At 38.3% G+C, this 18,716-nt stretch overlaps 2 protein-coding genes across 3 annotated transcripts in view; one reads left to right on the top strand and one right to left on the bottom strand.

The window, feature by feature from the left end:
• Positions 1-18,716, top strand: part of syn2b (synapsin IIb) — a 116,522-nt gene that overhangs the window by 91,194 nt on the left and 6,612 nt on the right. Inside the window, exons 4-10 of the mRNA XM_082534731.1 lie at positions 453-609; positions 840-929; positions 13,425-13,487; positions 14,668-14,810; positions 15,189-15,263; positions 16,013-16,115; positions 18,053-18,229. Coding sequence (XP_082390857.1) covers positions 453-609; positions 840-929; positions 13,425-13,487; positions 14,668-14,810; positions 15,189-15,263; positions 16,013-16,115; positions 18,053-18,229 — 808 coding nt within the window. The remainder of the gene's footprint in view (positions 1-452; positions 610-839; positions 930-13,424; positions 13,488-14,667; positions 14,811-15,188; positions 15,264-16,012; positions 16,116-18,052; positions 18,230-18,716) is intronic.
• The window catches only part of LOC309707429 (metalloproteinase inhibitor 4-like), a 92,257-nt gene continuing 75,141 nt past the window's right edge, over positions 1,601-18,716 (bottom strand). Inside the window, exons 1-6 of one of the 2 annotated variants that reach the window (XM_082534750.1) lie at positions 12,771-13,026; positions 12,299-12,513; positions 5,260-5,357; positions 4,569-4,683; positions 4,057-4,181; positions 1,601-3,712 (exon numbers count right to left, since the gene is read on the bottom strand). In XM_082534750.1, the coding sequence (XP_082390876.1) occupies positions 3,515-3,712; positions 4,057-4,181; positions 4,569-4,683; positions 5,260-5,357; positions 12,299-12,437 (675 nt within the window). In that variant the 5' untranslated portion in view covers positions 12,438-12,513; positions 12,771-13,026 and the 3' untranslated portion in view covers positions 1,601-3,514. Of the gene's footprint in view, positions 3,713-4,056; positions 4,182-4,568; positions 4,684-5,259; positions 5,358-12,298; positions 12,514-12,770; positions 13,027-18,716 lie in introns of those variants that run through there. The other variant, XM_082534751.1, reaches the window with a different exon arrangement.

Below are 18,716 nucleotides of genomic sequence, written 5' to 3'. Positions count from 1 at the left end.
GGTAATGCTTATCAGTGGGCTGTGTCATTTTACTGTACACATAATGTGATACATTTAATTTCAATTAAGTACATGAGACTTATTTTATCTTCATGTATTATTCAAAGAAAGATTCTCTCATAAGAGTGCTTCAAAGATGAGAATCTACTCTTTGAGGAGAGATCTAAGTTTGTATTTGTATTTTTGCGCTTCATTTTTTGTTCATGGATAAACCTAAGCTTATTTGTTTTGTAGCTGTGCGAGTTTACTTACTTTTTCATAATCTTTGTCATTTTCCATCCAAAAGTGCACCTTATGCCCTCCAGTTTTATTTTAATAAAAACAGCAACACCCTCATGTCGCTTTTCTGTGGCTTTGATCACACAAGAACTCGTGAATATAAGCACAGAACGCCAAGAAACCAAACGTATCCATTTATTCTTTATTCACCTGCCTTTATTTTTGCATTCCAGGTCATTCAGGCCTGACTTTGTGTTGGTGCGCCAGCATGCCTTCAGCATGGCCCAAAACGAGGATTTTAGGAACTTAATCATTGGTCTTCAGTATGCTGGCATTCCCTCAGTCAACTCTCTGGACTCCATCTACAACCTCTGTGACAAACCTTGGGCTGTAAGCAATTTCAACAACACAAATTTACAGCTGTAATTATCTAAAGAGTATTTTAATCACTCTACATCATAATTGTACGATTTTTTTTAAGTTGTCAGTTAGGAGACTCATGTAGAATAAACACCTAACAGAGTGCAAACATTATAACATTATTACTATATGATTAATCTGCATATATTTCTTACGTATGCACCATATTGCTGCTTCTCTCTTTTTTTCTTATCTTCTAGTTTTCCCAGCTGATCAACAATCAGAAGAGGTTGGGTTCAGATAAGTTCCCGCTCATTGATCAGACCTTCTACCCCAACTACAGAGACATGGTAATGCTATTTTCTGCTTACTGCACACTGTAAACTGTGTTGTGTTTCAATTTGAAGAACACTCACACCTCACTGCGATCTGGAGCTGGCATGTGGCAATGTGATGTGCAGATTATTATATAATATATTGTATTTACTAATTTACAGTAATTGCCTGTTTCAGCGAGCGACAGTCTCTGAAAGGACAAAACAGTGTAGCGCATCAATTAAGTTTCGGGATGCCTGTCAAGTTTTTTTCAGTTTTGATGTATTTTTAGCAGAAACACTACAACACCATTGCACAAATCCTTGCTGTATATATGCATCTGAGCTTATGAGAACATAATAAAAATATGAGAAAGGTAAGTATTTTTGTTTTTTAAACAAAGATGGGCTAAAAACTGTTGTACAGTACAGTGAAAATCCATGGGTTTTTATTATACGTATAAGAAAGGAGATGGTGCCTATTTCCCTCTTGCATTTTACTTACCAGATTTAGTAAAGCATTCATGTGGTATAATATAGAGGTAGGATTTAAGACACATTGACTTTTTTAAAAAGTGTCATTAAGTAAAAGTCGCGATTAATCTATCTGAGCTCTTGCTGAAGTCCTGCAAGGTTTATTTTCTTTGATGTTTGGTAGCTGAGGAGAATTTCTAAAAAAAAAAAAAAAAAAGCACATGACACACAGGTCATCTGAGACATTTTATATACAATCTTTTTTGGTACATGGAAATAAAAAAGACTCTATTCGGACAGAAACACATAAATACAAACCCGAACAGGTCTTACAGTATAAAACAGACATGAAACTGCTTAATGCTTCACTAAAGCCATACAGTTAGGATGCATTACTATCATTTTACTATGTTCAAATTGACAGAATCCAATGTACAAATGACTGCGTAGTGCAGGTTAAATGTAAGTAGTTATTGTTAAATGTGACCATAATACGATGTCGAGACATTCTTGATGTTGATGTTCACAATGCATTTTAATCTGTATGACTTTAGTCATGAACAAGACAGGGGTCAACTCACACTTCTTACTGAGTTATTATATTGAGTAATTTTAACTGTTAATTATTGTTCATTCAAGGTTGTCAGCTATTTCTCTTTTTTGCTGGTTTTGTCAATTTTGAGATGAATCCACTTCCTCTTACTTTTTTACTTTTGTTTTAGGTGAATTGAGCCTTGTCTTGTTAAATCATTTCCTCTATGCAGAGGGGGGCAGGCTTGGCTTCTACAGACGGCAGTGCAGTTGTTAAAGCGCTGGATTAGATTTTTTGGCACAGGAAATAGTACAACCAATGAAACTAAACACACAAAAACACAAGAGAAGAATCTATATGCTATAAGAACAAATATTGTTAGCATTTAAAATGTTAATTGTCACAAAATACAATATTTACAGTCTCATAAATTTGAGGGGGAAAAACTGTGATTAAGGTGAACGAGACTCGTAGTGTATATATAATTCCTGCATCAGATTTAGTAAAAATATAATTAATTCGAGAATGTCAGTGGTGCTTTGCGGCCTGTATACCGTACTATGAAAAGGTTTTAGGCACTTTGATTTATTATGCATTACACAATGCCATTTTTATGGGGCCCAAATTCAGTATGCAGCATGAAACAAAATAAAGAAGCATCTCAAAGAACAATCGTTAGAAGAACAAAGAGTCCTGCAACAGATGGTATGGTCCCCATAGAGCCTTGGAGTCTGAATCATGGAGTCTGAATGGGTTTACATTAAGTGACAAAAGCAATGGAGACAGGCTAAATCCAGCAGAACATTGGAAAAATACTCAGAAACGCTTAGAACTGTACTGAGGTTACCACTGAAAAGTACACTAACATACAGGCACCCTTTGCCTTGGATTTACATGCGGAAACATTGCCCACACCAGATATGGATCAATTCATAAAAATGTAAAAATAAAAATAATTTTTTATTGTAGACTTTTGAAAGAGACTTTCAGTTTTTTAGTGCCTAAACCTTCCACACAGATTTGTATATACTGTGTACTTTTATTTGTATTGACAGTTAGCAGATACTATTTAAAGATATTCACTCCCAGGAGGTGTGAAGGAAAAAGAGGGGAAAGGAAAGCTGCTGCAGTGGGTCTGGAATTGGTTCAGAAAAGGTTGCGACAGCTTCCTTCTATTATTTATTTACCATTTTTGTTTCCTGATATAACTTTGTCTTATTTTTGCAGCAAATGAACACCTTTATGCTTCATACTTCATGCATAAACAAATGTAAGGCCTTGTATAATTTTATTCATTTGCCTTCAGGTAAAAAAACGGTCTAGATCAAATGATGAGTCTAATCTGGCGTGAGAGAAAGAAGATGATTCACTGGAGTGCTGCAGTTTGGACAGATTTTCCAAGATTTACTGTAACAACCACTCAAAGCTCACGGTTACATTATGCTCCCTCAGATTTAATATTCGCCCAAATTTTTTTTTAATGAAATCAGTTGCTGTTTTCAACCCCAGATCTGATCTACATAAGCCAAAGCAGGGTTTTGTTTTTTCGTTTTTTGTTTTTTTCATGAGGCATATTGGGAAACATATTGAGTAAAATGAATCTCAGAATTACAGGTCAAGGGTCAGTCATGTCAAAGAAGTCTTTCTCAGATGGAGGCCCACCCCGGTACCAGCTACAGCTTGTGTCAGAGCGGCGGATGCAAGCGTACTGCCGAGCCTGCTCGCCGTTTAGGCTGTTATCCAGCAGCCAGTCAGTCCACAAGCACTCGTTTTCTCCTGTAGATGCACACGGCACTGTGTAACAGGTGTTGATCTAAGAAGAAGAGAAGAATAATCGATTCGTCATCTCATCTCTCATCTCATCATTTATTAGTGAAGTAGGTCTCCCGTGTATTATGGATTACAGTTATGCAAAGGTTGGAAGAGAAAACAATGTTCACACATTTTAGACAAAATAAAAACAAACAATTTTTTTTTGAATATAGAGAGACGGAAAAGAGGCAAAGCAGCAGGAACAGATGAGAAGAGTGGCCTTTCTGCTGTAACAGCTGTTACACTGTTTCTTTAGTCTAAGCTCATGAAGACGTCTCTGACACAGACAGATGAGTGTGAGAATGATAAATATGTATGCATAGAGAATTGACAGTCCTTACTCACTCTGCATTCACAGCCCATCTGGTATCTATAGTTGAGATTCTTCTTTTGCGACACTGATAAGTTGTCCCAAGACTCTACCAGATCACACTGGCCAATAGAAATCCTCCCATCACTCCACATGCTCCCTGTTTGGTGACATCAGCATTTAGCCTTGCATTCAGTAGAATAGATTAAATAACTATTGCTGTGTCCAAAGGCCTCCATAAGAATCTTAATACTCCTAATGATAAACCAAATTTTTAAGAGCTTCATTGGTATACAGCTTTAACCTAGTGTTTTGGTTGATGATTGTCTCACCTTGTGGAATAAACCTTACACTGGGTGGTGGTCTAATGAATTTGTTTAGCGCTGTCCCCGGCAGACAGGAATCAGTCTCAGTGAAAATGAATAGTTTCACTCCCAAAAGAAAAGCCATTTAGGAAAATTTCTCTCTTTACTGATCACAGCACCAATGTACCAACTTGTTTTTTCTTTCAAAGCACAATATAAAAAAGTTTCATTGCATACTGTACCTGAGAGCAGATACCCTGCCTTATTGTTGGAGTCCAGCTTGACTCCACACAGCGATGAGAAAACTGGAGTGTACACATACTGGATATCCTTAGCCTTGTCAAAACCTTTGAACATCTAGATACAGATGAGAGGAAAAGAGCAGAAACGTTTTGTACTTTTTAAGAATGGGCTTGGCATAATGTAAATTTAATGCAGTACAGTATGTGCAGCAACAGTGTCGTGCAGGAGGAATAATAAAAGAACTCTAGGTTTCCAAATTACAGCAGCAGAGAACATCCTAGTGCTTAAAATCCAAATGTGCAAATGAAAGTGTTGCATATTTATAATGAGCAGACATTTTTATGAAGAGCAAATGTTTAACACCATGAGGTCATGTGGAGATAGACATTTGGAACATTTCAGCTTGATTTTTTTTCTCATTGCTCTAAAAATATTTGGACATTTTGCCTTTATTTGACAGTTAACACAGGGACAGGAAGCACTTAAAGACAGAGGGGAGTTTGATGTCAAACAAAGGTGGGAAATCAAACGGTGGATGTTATACTGTTATGTGTGTGCCATTGAGACATTTAACATGCATGATACATTTTACTTTATAGGGGGCAGGCTATATGTAGCTCCACATAAACCACACAGTTTAAAAAGGGAGGTGGGGGGAAATGGATATGTGTGCATGACCAGGGCTCTCACCTTGATCATTTTTATTTCGTATTGGATCATCTTCATGTAAGGTGAGGAGCTGTTGCTAGGCGACACAATCTTCTCTCCAGATATCTTGGCTCTTATCACTGTTTGGGAAACACAGAAAAAAACAAGGATTAGGATCCTGCAAGTAAATCCAAGATAAGATAAGAACATTGTTTGCATACAAGAAACAATGAAAAACCTGTGCAGATAGATAGATAGATAGATAGATAGATAGATGGATGCATGTCCTCTCAGTAGTGATACAGGATGTGTCCTCCTCTCCTCTGGGAGGGAAATCAAAACCCACATGGAATAACAAGTAGCTCTCTGCTTGATCACTCCCATTAACTACCAAGTCCTCTCCACAAGCACATACTGTATGTGAAGTATGAGTATATACTTCACTGTGCATACACACACATCACATTTTAATGTTACAACCTCTGAGAATATTAATCATAATCAAAACATTATTAACACTGATTACTTTAAGCAACCTGACCCGAATATTAGAGGCTTTATGTATACTGAGCTATTTTTCTCTTCCACCAAGCACATTGAATCTACATTTTTAGACATAGGCAAGGGCTGTAATGATGACTGACAAATTAATTTCACTGTTAGATGTTTCTTTTTCAGACTGATAACATACTGGTAAGGCAATCAATCAAAGAGAACTGACTTTATTATTATACATCTGAGGTTCAATTTAATGAAAAGTGAAAAGCAGTGGCATCACAGAAAAATGTATGTGACAGCTACTTATAAGAAAGTGAGTTAAAAACATGCATGGAGTGTTTCTTTTCTTTTACCATAATCGACAAGTGCTACCACGTTCAGATTACTAGATTACTGCTTACATTAGTAACACAGTGTTAAAGTTTGTAATATGTTATGGTTGCATTTCACATTACATTAAAAACTGGCCTGTCAGTGACTAATGAATCTCCAGCAGAATGAGGCGTCTATATGAGCTAATTCTCACCCTCAACACATTGTAATGGGTTTTTTTCAACATGCAGCGCAGTATGATGGACTTTTTGTTTGGAATTCCCTTCATGTTTGAAGGTAAATGTGCTCTGTAATAGCACTAAAATCCACTTAATTTGCTGTAACAAGTTTGGCGTTGTAACATTTCAAAAGGGTGAATTTTAACCCTGGTCACGAATAAGCCTTTCATAAGCCGAACTATGTAGCTTGTGTGGCTAAATGCCGTATATATAGCCATATCAGAGGGAAAATCAGTGCAGGTATTACAGTAAAAACACTTCTTTTTGAAAGCAGTTGGGTCACAGTTTTATACACATGCAAAGTCTCGATAAACATGTCCATCAATGCCTCATCAAGCAACTTGTAATAAAAAATCTTTACCAAACTAACATGATAAAACTAAGGATATTTCCTCTGTATTTTTATTTTATTTTCGGTAACTAAATTGTTATTTTTCACTTCTCGTTTTAGTTTTTAGTTTAGTTTTCATTAACTATAACAATCTTGCCCTGAATGTATGAGTGATAAAGGCGTACCCACTACACCAGTATGTAAAGAGTTGTGTTGTTTTATCAGACAGAATAATATTGACCAAATACACTGGGTATTTCTTGTCCTAAAAGCATTTGTGCTTTTTCTCTGTGAAGATATTCTGCATGATGGATAATATCCTATATAATGAGGATATAATATAAAATATCCTTTAATGAATTCCCTGTAAATTCATCTCCCACATCTATTCTCTGTAAAAGCAGGAGTACAGTCCCTTGTAGTGCAATGGTGAAAGAGAGGGGGGAAAGGAGCCAGAAGTGAATTGAGTAACCTTTGTGAAATCATGAAAGAGAGAGAAAAGTAACAGTGTTAGGGAGAGGGAGTGAAAGTGTGAACCTCACTCTCGCACACAGCTAAGCAAACGTCCTCGCTTGTTTTTTCTTTTCGCTCGACACATAACTGTGCCACGGTTTTGTGTGCTGGTAAGAGGAGGAGGAGCTCAGCATGTTCTGTGAAATTGGCTCAGGAGAAATAAAGACTTTTTTTTTGTTCATCAAACACACAAGTGGAAAGATGGGCAGGCAGACAAATATGTGCGAATCCGTATAACGCTTTAATCGTTACACTGCTTGCAGCAAAAGAGCTGATCAAGGAACCTTCATACATTACCTTATAGAAAATGTCAGGGAGCATGACTGTAGATGCCTCTATGCTATTTGATATTCTTCATTGTTACACTGCATAATTCATAACCGGAGGCTCAGATTCGGTGTGGTAATACATTTGAAAGCATTAGACTTGCAGCCATGCAGTAGTTTTCTTGGGAATAGCTGCTGTAGTTGATAACTTGATCATCTTGGCATTATCCAAAACTTTACAGTGACCACGTTCTCTGTAGTACCTTACCTTACAGTCTGACCCCTACAAAGACACACCTGCCCATTAACCCACCTACTGTGTATACACACATGCAGCTGCAACCTCAAAAAATGTCAGCAGAGTTTGGTTTGATTAATTAGCTGTATTTGTTTAAGTAGGCACTGTCAAAGCTTGAGCTGTAGACGACTACATCTACAGCTACTACTGAATCTTTTCACTTTCTATCTATTATATTTGATCAAAGTTGTTCTTTTTTTTCATAATATCAAGTTAGTACATTGAATGTGGCACTAGTAAAATAATAGGTTGTACGAAAGGTTAATGTAAAAAGTTTGATGTGTTTAACATTCTGAAAGGATACATTATAACCGAGCTCACAGGGTATTAGGAGACCTGTTACTTTTGATACTAAAATACATTTTGAAGCTGATATTTTTGTATTTCAGCTCAAATATCTGTATGCAAGATTACAGTATTATTTAGTTAATATTTTATGTATTTAGTTAATAATTTAGCTTAGGTATGTGAAGCTAAATCATTATAGATTAAGGATTTTTTTTTAAATTCTGGTTACCGCACAGGAGCCGGTGTATATATGTATATATTCTTGCATGAATTTATTTTCATAAGAATCTTTCAAGGATTTCTCAGTCCTGCTCTATTGTGATGTAAAGTGTGTGCATGGTGGTACACACACACACACACACACACACACACACACACACACACACAAAGAAACATGTCTCAAGATAGACAAAGTACTTTGGAAAATTAGCTGTCACTCTGTGTGCCGTATTAATGGTCAGCAGTATACCACGGAATAGATATGTTCTGTGGAAAGATCAAAGAATTTGCAGTCTTGGCTTTGGTCGTGTGTCAGTGCCAAAATAGAATCTATAGCTAACCAGCCAGGTTGGTGAATTTGATCTTTAATTGAGGAACTATTGGTTGGGTAAGGAAAAGAAAAATTCTATTGGATTTGCAAGAAGCCATAACATTTTTTGGAAAGTGCATTCCATGAGATATACTTAAGAAATTGTCTATAATAATAAGTGAATTGCAAAACCTTCCAAAACAGTTGTCTTGGCCTAGATTATCTGAAATGTTTACCCCCACACCCCCACCCCGTCTTTGAAGTGTACACGCTGGGTTACCAGCTAATTTCAGTTACTGCAGCTGTGTTATGAACGGGAATAAGGACAGGCACGCCTGCTGAGTGAAAGTAGCTGTGCATCTGCCCCACAGTTTCATAACCAAAGAGAAATATTGCAAACTTGTACCATGAGAACCTATCTGTAGTAAGTAACTTCCCCCTCCAAGATGAATCGGCACCCTTGTCATGCTCACAAAGCTGGACTGTCAGTGGGCTTTCACACTGATATTGTTAGTATGCAGACCATTAGACCAAGCCTATAGACATGGAAATGAAGTGGGGAGAGACTGGGGAAAGAGAGAGAGCGAGAGAGATGGAGTAGGCTGAGTTGGCATGGCTTGGCCTCTGTCCAACAAACAGACACTCGCATGCACACAATGTCAAATACACAAACATGGCCAGGGAACCGTCCAAGGTTTGTCCAGATGGGATATTACTCAGATGTTGAGCTTTATTCAAAGAGCTCATCGACTCTGACAGCACTGTCAGGTCAGCTAAAGGACACCACCAGCCTACTCTTAGAAAGCAACCAAGGATGGCCTCAGGTGCCACCAAGTGAAACACGTTTTTTTATTTCGATTTTGAGTCTCCTTTTTTGTTATGCATCGGTCCAGAAAATTATATCCTATCTGAAAAAGGCCCAGTATCCATATCCATTAAGAGACAGGCACATACTTTTGGAACTAAAAACTTGCCACAGTTCAAAAGAATTTTCAATTATCTTTAGTAATTCTTCTGAATTTATGCACAACTTATGTAAAAGGTTTTTCATGTGATACAACCTTTGTAAGAGTTCACGCAATAAGTGTGTGCTGAGTTGGAGTTTCATCTGGGCTCATTTTTATCATTTATTTTTACTTACTGTTTACATTATACACCTATTGTCAATGCCACTAAATATTACATGACTTTAAAATATAGCTATGGTGCTATGGTACCAAGGTGCGGACGATCTCTTTGGGGACATATGCCATTTAGCCTTTTTTCACCGCTCTAAATCTAGAATTTGTATTGATCAATTTTGTTTTGTTTCTGTTCTGACCCATGGTTAGATTATTCACTGTATGTTAAAAATCGATGTAACTACCAGCAGGGGGAGACAGTTGGAGTTTTGCCTGGGTGGCTCCACAGTGTAGTTAAGTGAAAAATTCCTGGTTTGATCCTGGAGGAGACAAAAATCCCTTTGGTACAGAGTCAAAAAGGGCATCAGCCTTAAAAAAAAAAAAAAAAGAAAACCACGTGACACTGCGGTGACCCCTTGTGAATAAGCAGCCAAAAGTAACTTGTTTTTATATAGAAGCCAATGGAAAAATGACCTTTGACCTCTGCCCCAATGTTTTTGTCAAATAAGTGTCCAGATCAAAGCTAAGCTCCCCTCACGAGGTGCAGTGCTGGGAAAAAGTACTTTTACCTTTCCTGATTTTTTTTCCCTTTTTTTTAAAATTGTCACACTTAAATGGATCAGATCATTGTCTTAATAATTGACAAAGTGAACCCAAGTAAATACAAAATACAGTTTTTAAATGATCATTTCAAGGGGGGAAAGCTATTCTACCTGGCTCTGTGTGAAAAAAGTAATTGCCCCCCTAAACTTAATAGCAAGATTGTGCCATCAAAGTGTTTGTGATAACTGACAATGATGGCAATCTTTCACATCACTGTGGAAATATTTTGGCCCACTCTTCCTTGCAGAACTAATTTAATTCAGCCGTCACTGTTAAAGGTCATGCCAATGCATCTCAATCTGATTTAAGTCCAGACTTTAATAGCTTGGATAGCAATTTTCCCCACAATAAACAAAATCACCATGTAAAAACTAGATTTTGTCATTATTTGGGTTATCTTTGTGTGTATTAAAATTTGATTATCTAAAACATTTAAATGACAAAACAATGCAAAAAAAAAAAACAACCAAAAAAACCCCAAAGCAACCAAATTATCTTTCACTGAATTGTATATTTATTTAAAACTGTGTACTTTTTTCTCAGTAGATTTTTGTTCGTTTCAGTTTTGTTGTAATCAGTAAAAGGATAAGGTAAAAATATTCTTGTCTACAAACTGCCCCTTTCTACAGAGTCCAATCTAAACACCCTGCAGATGGTGAGGTTTTGTCACAGTTTTCATCTTAGAACTATTTTTCAAAGGTTTTGCTGGATAGTTTCATGTCTAATCGACTACAACAGGAGTATTTTGTTTTTGTTTTTTTAATAAAAGGCCTACATTATGTCTGACAAGTCTCCACTATGTGAGTAATCTGTGTCCTTCAGTTGCTCTGTCAGATCTGCAACATGCTCAACAAGTCCAGGTTCAAAATATAAAGATAGCAACAGCAATAATGCTCGGTTCAAGGTGTCTCAGTGTGACTTCGCTAATCAGTGGCTGATGTCCATCTTCTGTTTACATTCTGTGGCTTATTGAATAAGCATACCTGGACAAGCAAATAAATGTGTGACAACTTAGCAGTAAGAAACCTGCTCTCTATAACCAATGATTAAAAAACAGGGCACAGCACCATGCAGCTGAAAACCAGAACATTCCAGCTTGAGATGTTATTCTGGTTAGTTCAGGTCCTCTACTAGTTTTCCTTTATAGTTTCAGGCTTTGAAGAAAGCTCAAAGAGCCAAATATTCATACTTGCAGAAATGTAATCTCAGCCATCAATGGCATGTGTCACATGTAAAATGCTGTCCTAAAAACCTTGCATTGAGATAACCAAGATCTAAATTGGCTGTTCACCTGGAGATTTTGAATACAGGTATTGCCTTTCATTTAACCCGGCCTTTGTTTTAAAAGCACTGTAGAGAAGTTGACCCTTTAAACCTAAAGGGATTTGCAGACCAACTAGAAAACATGACTAAAATAAAAGCAATTTCCTCTTCTCTCTCTCTGTCTCCCTCTCTCCTCTGCTGGAGTGTAACCTTTGACCAAAGCACATACTCCAGCTTTCCACACTCTGGAGCCAAGTACTCAAAGTCAGAGCAGAGTGTTGGTTTTGGCTTGTGCTTAGACAAGAAAGAACTGGATGACGGGGGCGTCGGGCAGAGAGACAGGCACACAGACAGACGGACGGACAGAAAGTAGGCCAGGACTTTTTTTTTTTTTTTTAGGGGTTGTTTTTACGTGAGTGACAAAAGGAAGGCGCTAATTTCTTAAAACAGATAGCACACAAGGAAAAGTTCATGTTAAGAGAAAAACTGCATCCAAATCAACTTATTGAAATACTGCTATAAATATCAACCATGAAATTATGTTCAGATAACTCACGTTTTCTATGAATAATAATCATAATAATCAAAAAGGCCACAGTAGCTTAGCCATGAACCTCTATTGATTAGTTCTTGTAAAACTAATTTTGCACTGTGGATTGATTTTTTCCCCCTAAAAGCATGTAATTAATCTGATCAGTAATCCAAATAATTAATTGGTTTGTCAATATGTAAGGACATTGTCCAGATTAAAATAAATAAATAAAGCATGCACCTATTTTCACACATATAACCTTGGTTATTCTAAATTTCAATAACTTACCAATCTCAGCACTGCAAAAGAGCTGTTGTGGGTGTGCTGGGTGGCAGCTGCATCCCTCCACAACTTCCTCCAAGCCTGCACCAAGCAAAATGAGCACCCAAAGCCCCAGACACACACTCCGCTCCTGGGACACGGCCATGATGACTCTGGCTACCTCTGACCGCTCCACCACTTGATGAAAGCTCGGCAACCTCTTGTGATCCTGTTAAGTTCCCCTGGAAGAAAGTCGGGTGGGCAGTCAGCAAGAGGGCAGGGTGATAGATAAGACGGTGGGGTCGAAGTGGTAAGATGAGCTCTGCTGAGCCGAAAGGCAGCTGTGGATAGAAATGTTTTCATAAGTTTAAAGTAAACCTATGAATTCAAGCTGCAGTGAAGGGAAGGGAAGGCTGCTGCTACTGTTGCTGCTGCTGCCACTGCTCTCTTTTCTCTTCTCCTCTCTCCCTCTCTGTAGACAATACGCAGAGGAACTTACAATAGTTGGATCCCCTCACACTCTGGTCTTGAATGCTGAGAGGGTCGCACACAGGGAGCCTCTTATGTGCTCAACAATTTAGGGACAGCCTCCTCTAACGCAAGAAGAAAAACTACCATCCTTTGGCTCTTCTTCTGCCCTCTTTTGATGTCCTCACTCTCCTCCCATAGGCTGGCATAGGTCTCATTCACTTAGTCATAGTTTCATGTTTCATGTAATCACATCCACTTGGGAGATTAGGTTTGGTTTTTGGATTTTGTTTACAGAGCTGCAGTGGATCTGTGTACATACACGATTCCCGGAGGATGAGTCCCGCTGATTTTGGTGGTTCCCTGACTTGTCCTCTAGCACCACCATGAGCATCACATGTTAGGATTTTGCTGAAATAAAGACACATTTCTTTGTTATTTTTGCACAGTGTTCATGTGACTTTCATAAGATGTTTATTGGCATTATTTGAGGATGAATTTTACTGACTTTGATTTGAGTTTTTGTTTATTGCAGCAGTTTTACTGCCTTACTAATAACGACCACTGCTAAAGGGGCCTCTTATTTTTCACTGCAGGATTTTCCAGTTTGTTATTATAACTAACATAAGTTGTCATTATGCTTCTTCATCATTATTTATCCATCAGTTATACTGTTTATTTGCAGATTACAACACCAAGCTTCCCAGTGGTGGTGAAGATTGGACATGCTCACTCTGGAATGGGAAAGGTAATTGGTTTATTTATTTACCAACTGACATATATACAGTTAGATTAACCATTTAACCACACCTGCTTTACTTAAACTTTAGCTACCATTCAAAGATATGTGGGGATCGACTATTACAGCCAGAAAATAGTTTTGGCTCTGTGAATGGAGGACAAATCATGTGGCTATTATAGTAGTTAGCTTAGATGGTTAAATGGTAACCATAAAGCACCACTACATCTAGAATCACATTTATTATACTTGTTAGTGCTTTTGCTGGCATACGCGTGCACTTAATAGCCTTCTCCCATCCTCTGCTTCCATCTTAGATGTCTTTCTTTATCCCTTTCCTCCTATCAGTTCATCATTTTTATTCTCTCTTCCCTTTTACATTTTGTCCAAACATTGTGCTGTTATTGATTGACAACTGTGTTAATATTTTCTGGCTGAAATCAGAGTGGAGCGTTTCTACCGCTCCTGATCGATCCACCACACATCATTCCCCTGAACTGCTCAGTTCAATAAGCCATTTTCACACATGCACTGCACATTAAATGGAGAAGCTTTATGTGAGAAAGCAAACGTCTTAACCGGTCAGATTGGACATTAGATTGATTGATCGATTTAACACTGTTAACCAATGTTTGATGGCCAGTTGAACCAATGTTAGAATCAAGCAAGTCAAACATTGTCCAGACAGTTTGCAGCAACTGCATTGTCAATCGGCTTTGAACACAGCCAGTCAACTTCATGAGTATGTCCAGTAGTGATGATGCATTTGTTTTTAAACAAGCTTGTGTTCTACATTTGAGAAACGGCAACTTCAAGCACTGTCCTGACCTGACTCTCCTGACATTGTGATCCATGTAGTGCCACTCTGTGCTGGGTTACCCTTATTCATTAAATATAATTTATTGTGACACAAGAAGGTATTATTTGTGTATTACAACCAAGTTACAGGAGCTCAACAACCACTCATCCTTGAAAATGTTCTACCCACACGTACCATCACTGTCCTTCCGGTCTTAAAAGTAAAGCCAATGGAGAAGCGCTTTAACCTGCACTTTTTCTATTTACCAGCAGGGGGTGAAATGTACATTGGTGGCATTTGCGTGACAAATTGTAAGACTGGGTGCATTTTGAGAGTCTTTCTTTATTTGAATAAATAAATTAAGTATTTATATGTTTTACTCCACTGTAGGTTAAGGTGGACAATGTGAGCGACTTCCAGGACATTGCAAGTGTGGTGGCCATCACTCAGACTTACTGTACTACAGAGCCATTCGTAGACGCCAAGTACGACATCAGGGTCCAGAAAATTGGCACGGACTACAAAGCCTACATGTAAGTGTGCTGTCCTTGTGTGTCATTTGGATTTAGGGATGATATATTGTGCGTGCGCGCTCATGTACCAGCAGACAGAAATATAAATCTTGAAGTTTACCATACCACATCTCCATGTCTCATGTGCCTTTAGTTTAGAAAAAAACAAAGAGCATATGCTAGCATATGGTTATGAAACTGCCATTCAGACAGAGAACCTACAGCTCTGCTCTCTGCCTGACTGCAGTTAGTAGCTGAAGCCACAAACCTCCTGCTGCAAGGATGCTTACTTCTCTCTGTCTTTTATTGCCTGCATTTATAATATCTATACTGAAGGGCTGACTCTGTAATGAGGCTTTTACATAATAATTTAATGCACAATTTCCTCTCCTTTTCCAGGCGAACATCTATCTCTGGTAATTGGAAAAGCAACACTGGATCTGCCATGTTGGAACAAGTAGCCATGACTGACAAGTGAGCACCGCTTCCACATTAGTGATGCTCAGGCTGCCCTGATGTCACACACATCTCTCTTGTGTTTTACCACAGTTAGTCAGTGTACTCAGATTAATTCAGCTGAAAGCCGTTGACATTTTGTACCACAACTGTTTTCACATCATCTGCTCATGGGTGAAGCATGCATTTCAGCACAGTATTGAGAGCACAGGTATAGTAAGTCAAACTGTAAACAGTATCTAGTGCACTTTCAGCACCGTTATCTGTGTACAGCAGCCCTGGAACAAACATTATTATTCAAATATTATTTATAGAGTTGCAGTTGTCAAACAACTTTTAGCTCAGTTTTATGCAAGCTACCAGGGCTAGAACACTGGATTAGAGTACATTATCCTTCAGGTGAGTATTGATCCGTCTGTTTTGACCCTAGATTGACTGGAAGGAGTAAAGCAAGGAAAAAAACAGCACCTTCATAGGTTACAGCCTGGAGCTAGAGGGGCTCAAGAACGGGTTTGCCGTTGGGATCTAAGCCCAAACAACATTTCTGCTACACGCTGTGCTGAAGTGATAAATCAATACCACTGCTTAATTAGTGTGCAAGACTTTTCATTAACAATAAGGCAGGAAAGGTTCACCATCATCTCCCACCTCGTTTTGATACAGCAAAGAAAACAAGTTAACTACCTAATCTTGTTGCACATTGTCACCTATAGTCGCCTTTGACAGCTGTTAATAGGACTAATTTGTCACGCTTTTCTTTGTGACAGGTTTAAACTGTGGGTCGATACCTGCTCAGAGATCTTTGGAGGACTGGATATCTGTGCTGTCAAAGCCATATGTGGCAAGGATGGAAACGACTACATTACAGAGGTGAGAAGGAAAGGAAGGGAAGGGAGGAGTAAAACTAAAGAACTCAAAAGGTTTTTAGACTTTTTCCTGCATCACTGTATTTATTGACTCTTGCGTTTTGTTTGGAAACTTTCACCACGTTGACATCAGCCTGTGGGAGCTGTGTTGCATAAGCATATTAAATTTATCATGTCTGGCCCAATTTACACTGCTGGGAGCAGAGATTGTCTGGCTGGGAATAAACTGATTCAGGTAACCTGAATGCACATTAAGGGTTTAATAGCTGATGTCTGGTGACACTCTGACGTGCATACATTACACAATTTGTGTCACTTTATGTTCATCTTTTACACCAGATTGCTCTGTCTTTGTGTTTCAAAACTTTACTATCTCTCTATTTCTCTTTCACCTCTGCCTTTCCAGTATTTTTTTTTTTTATCGCAAACTGGTTTTTATGTTTTGCAGCCTTTAGTCGTGATGACAGCAAAGTAGAAGTATAAATTTCTTCTGCTTAATGCTACCTTTTATGTAGAAAACATTTACATAAACCAAAACCATTAACACTCTTTTTAAAGTTTTTAAAGGCTATAAAGTATAAGAGCTTAGATTTAGTCCAGATTGGACAGATTGGAGGCGTCTGGCAGGATGACTGCACCAGATTCTCAATGTTCAGGCTGAGATAGAGCCATGATCAAGAGAAGCTGACATAGAAAGAGGTTACAATAAAGTATGAGGAGCTTTGAAAATTGGTTTTCTGGCTGTATTGGTTCTCTTAAAGTTGGGTAGTTAGGGCACTTCAGTGTGGCAGGTTAAGCTTCAGAAACTGATGGGAGTATGTTTGAACCCAAAGGCAGAGAACTGACACAAAAAGAAAAAGTATGAGCTGCAAATAATTGGAGGGACTCAGACTATCGCAGCAACACTACTACCAAGCTGTTGAAAAAAAGGTAGAATTCAGGAGTACAAGGCCAAAGATGAAATGTTTAGTGACCAGCAGCTTGACAAGCTTGGGTTTGTAGGGCAGAAACTAAAGTGCTCTAGAAAGAGCTGCTTCTCCGTGGAATAATTTTAGCAGTAAGTACAGAGCATCTTAATTATGTAGGTCATTGCAGCTTGCTCATTTATGGGTCAGTTCTTATCAAAATTGTGATAACTGGCCACGAAAAGATGGAACAATATGGTAAGCACACTTCAGATATGGTAAAACACAGCCTGCTTTGTGAAAGTCAATAAAGAAGCCAGAACAGACAAACCAACTCGATGTTTCTAGACGGCAGCTAATCAACTTATAGAAAGAGTAGAGCAAAAGCTGAAGTAGTCTAACAGCTAAGAGTGTGTTTGTGATAAACAGATTAGACAGATGGAGGGGGAGATATGGTGACAGTTTTAAAATAACAGGATTATGTAGTGATGATTCAGACAAGATGTGTTTGTGGAAATAACTGTATGACTAAAAATGATAAAAAAGAGACCATGCATCAGAGAGAGCACAGGGAAATTATCCTGGAGCCGACATGACACAAAAGGCTTGTCATCCATCCCATTTAAGCTTTGAAAAAACTTGACAGTCATAAAACTGTGTACTATTTAAACTGAAAGCAGATTTCATACTGAAACTGAAAAAATAGGAAACAAATAACAAAAACATACCTCCACAGTTCCCATGAGTCACTTTTTATAATGATGTAAAACTGAGGGCAGTTTTTGCTCATTAAAAGACAAAATCCTGTAATGGTGTGGGTGTGTTTTGTTTCTGTTTTATTTTTTTATGTTGTCTTTTTTTATGATTTCAAACTACACTTTCCCTGCAATTGGAGAAATATAACAGAATCACCTAGATACTCTGTTCAGACCGCTGTGCTGTTTAACCTCCTTTTTTCTTCAATGTCCTGACTTTGTTAGCCAGTCATAGTTCGTACATCTTCTCATCTCTCACATTGTTGTCTCCTGTTATCCAGGTTGTGGGTTCATCTATGCAGCTGATTGGCGATCACCAGGCAGAGGACCGCCAGCTCATTTCAGAGGTGGTGCTGGCTAAGATGAACCAAGCACTGGCCTCCAGGTCATCTAGCGTTTCCCGCTCACCAACGCGCTCCCCTCAAAGCCAAAAGCCAGCTACTGTGCAGCCCCAACAGGTGAAGCCTTTAATATGTTGCATTGTGTAGCATTTGTTCTACAAAAACAAAAAAATTTGCACCGCTAGACCTCTTCCAGTGTGGCTGCTGTTTTAAAATCTCCCTGTGGAAATCATGTCCTGACCACTTAAAATTGTGCATCTACAAAGGATCCTGATGAATAACTTCAGGTTTAAAGATACTGTAAGCCTCTTTAGAAAAGTACATAGATGCTTCTGGTTATGCTCCCAACTGATGGACTCCTATAAAGGTTGCTATTTGGTCTCTGGGTTTGAGCTAGAGAATTCATTTTCATTACCAACGATAATATTTTAACATTAAAACTGGATCAGCTTTACAGAGATGGCTGATGTTTATATCTTAGAGAGCAAACATTGAAAGCATAGCAATCATAAATATGGCGGAATCAGGAAATCCACAATGTGATCTAAAAGTAGCAAGTGTTTCCAAGGTGCACAGGAAGCACCTACTGTAGTCCTTCACAACT

Source organism: Aulonocara stuartgranti (assembly GCF_965226115.1).
Source record: "Aulonocara stuartgranti genome assembly, chromosome: 5".
Classification (NCBI taxonomy): Eukaryota; Metazoa; Chordata; class Actinopteri; order Cichliformes; family Cichlidae; genus Aulonocara; species Aulonocara stuartgranti.
Note: the sequence above shows the minus strand (reverse complement) of the source record. Positions and strands in the feature narration are given on the sequence as shown.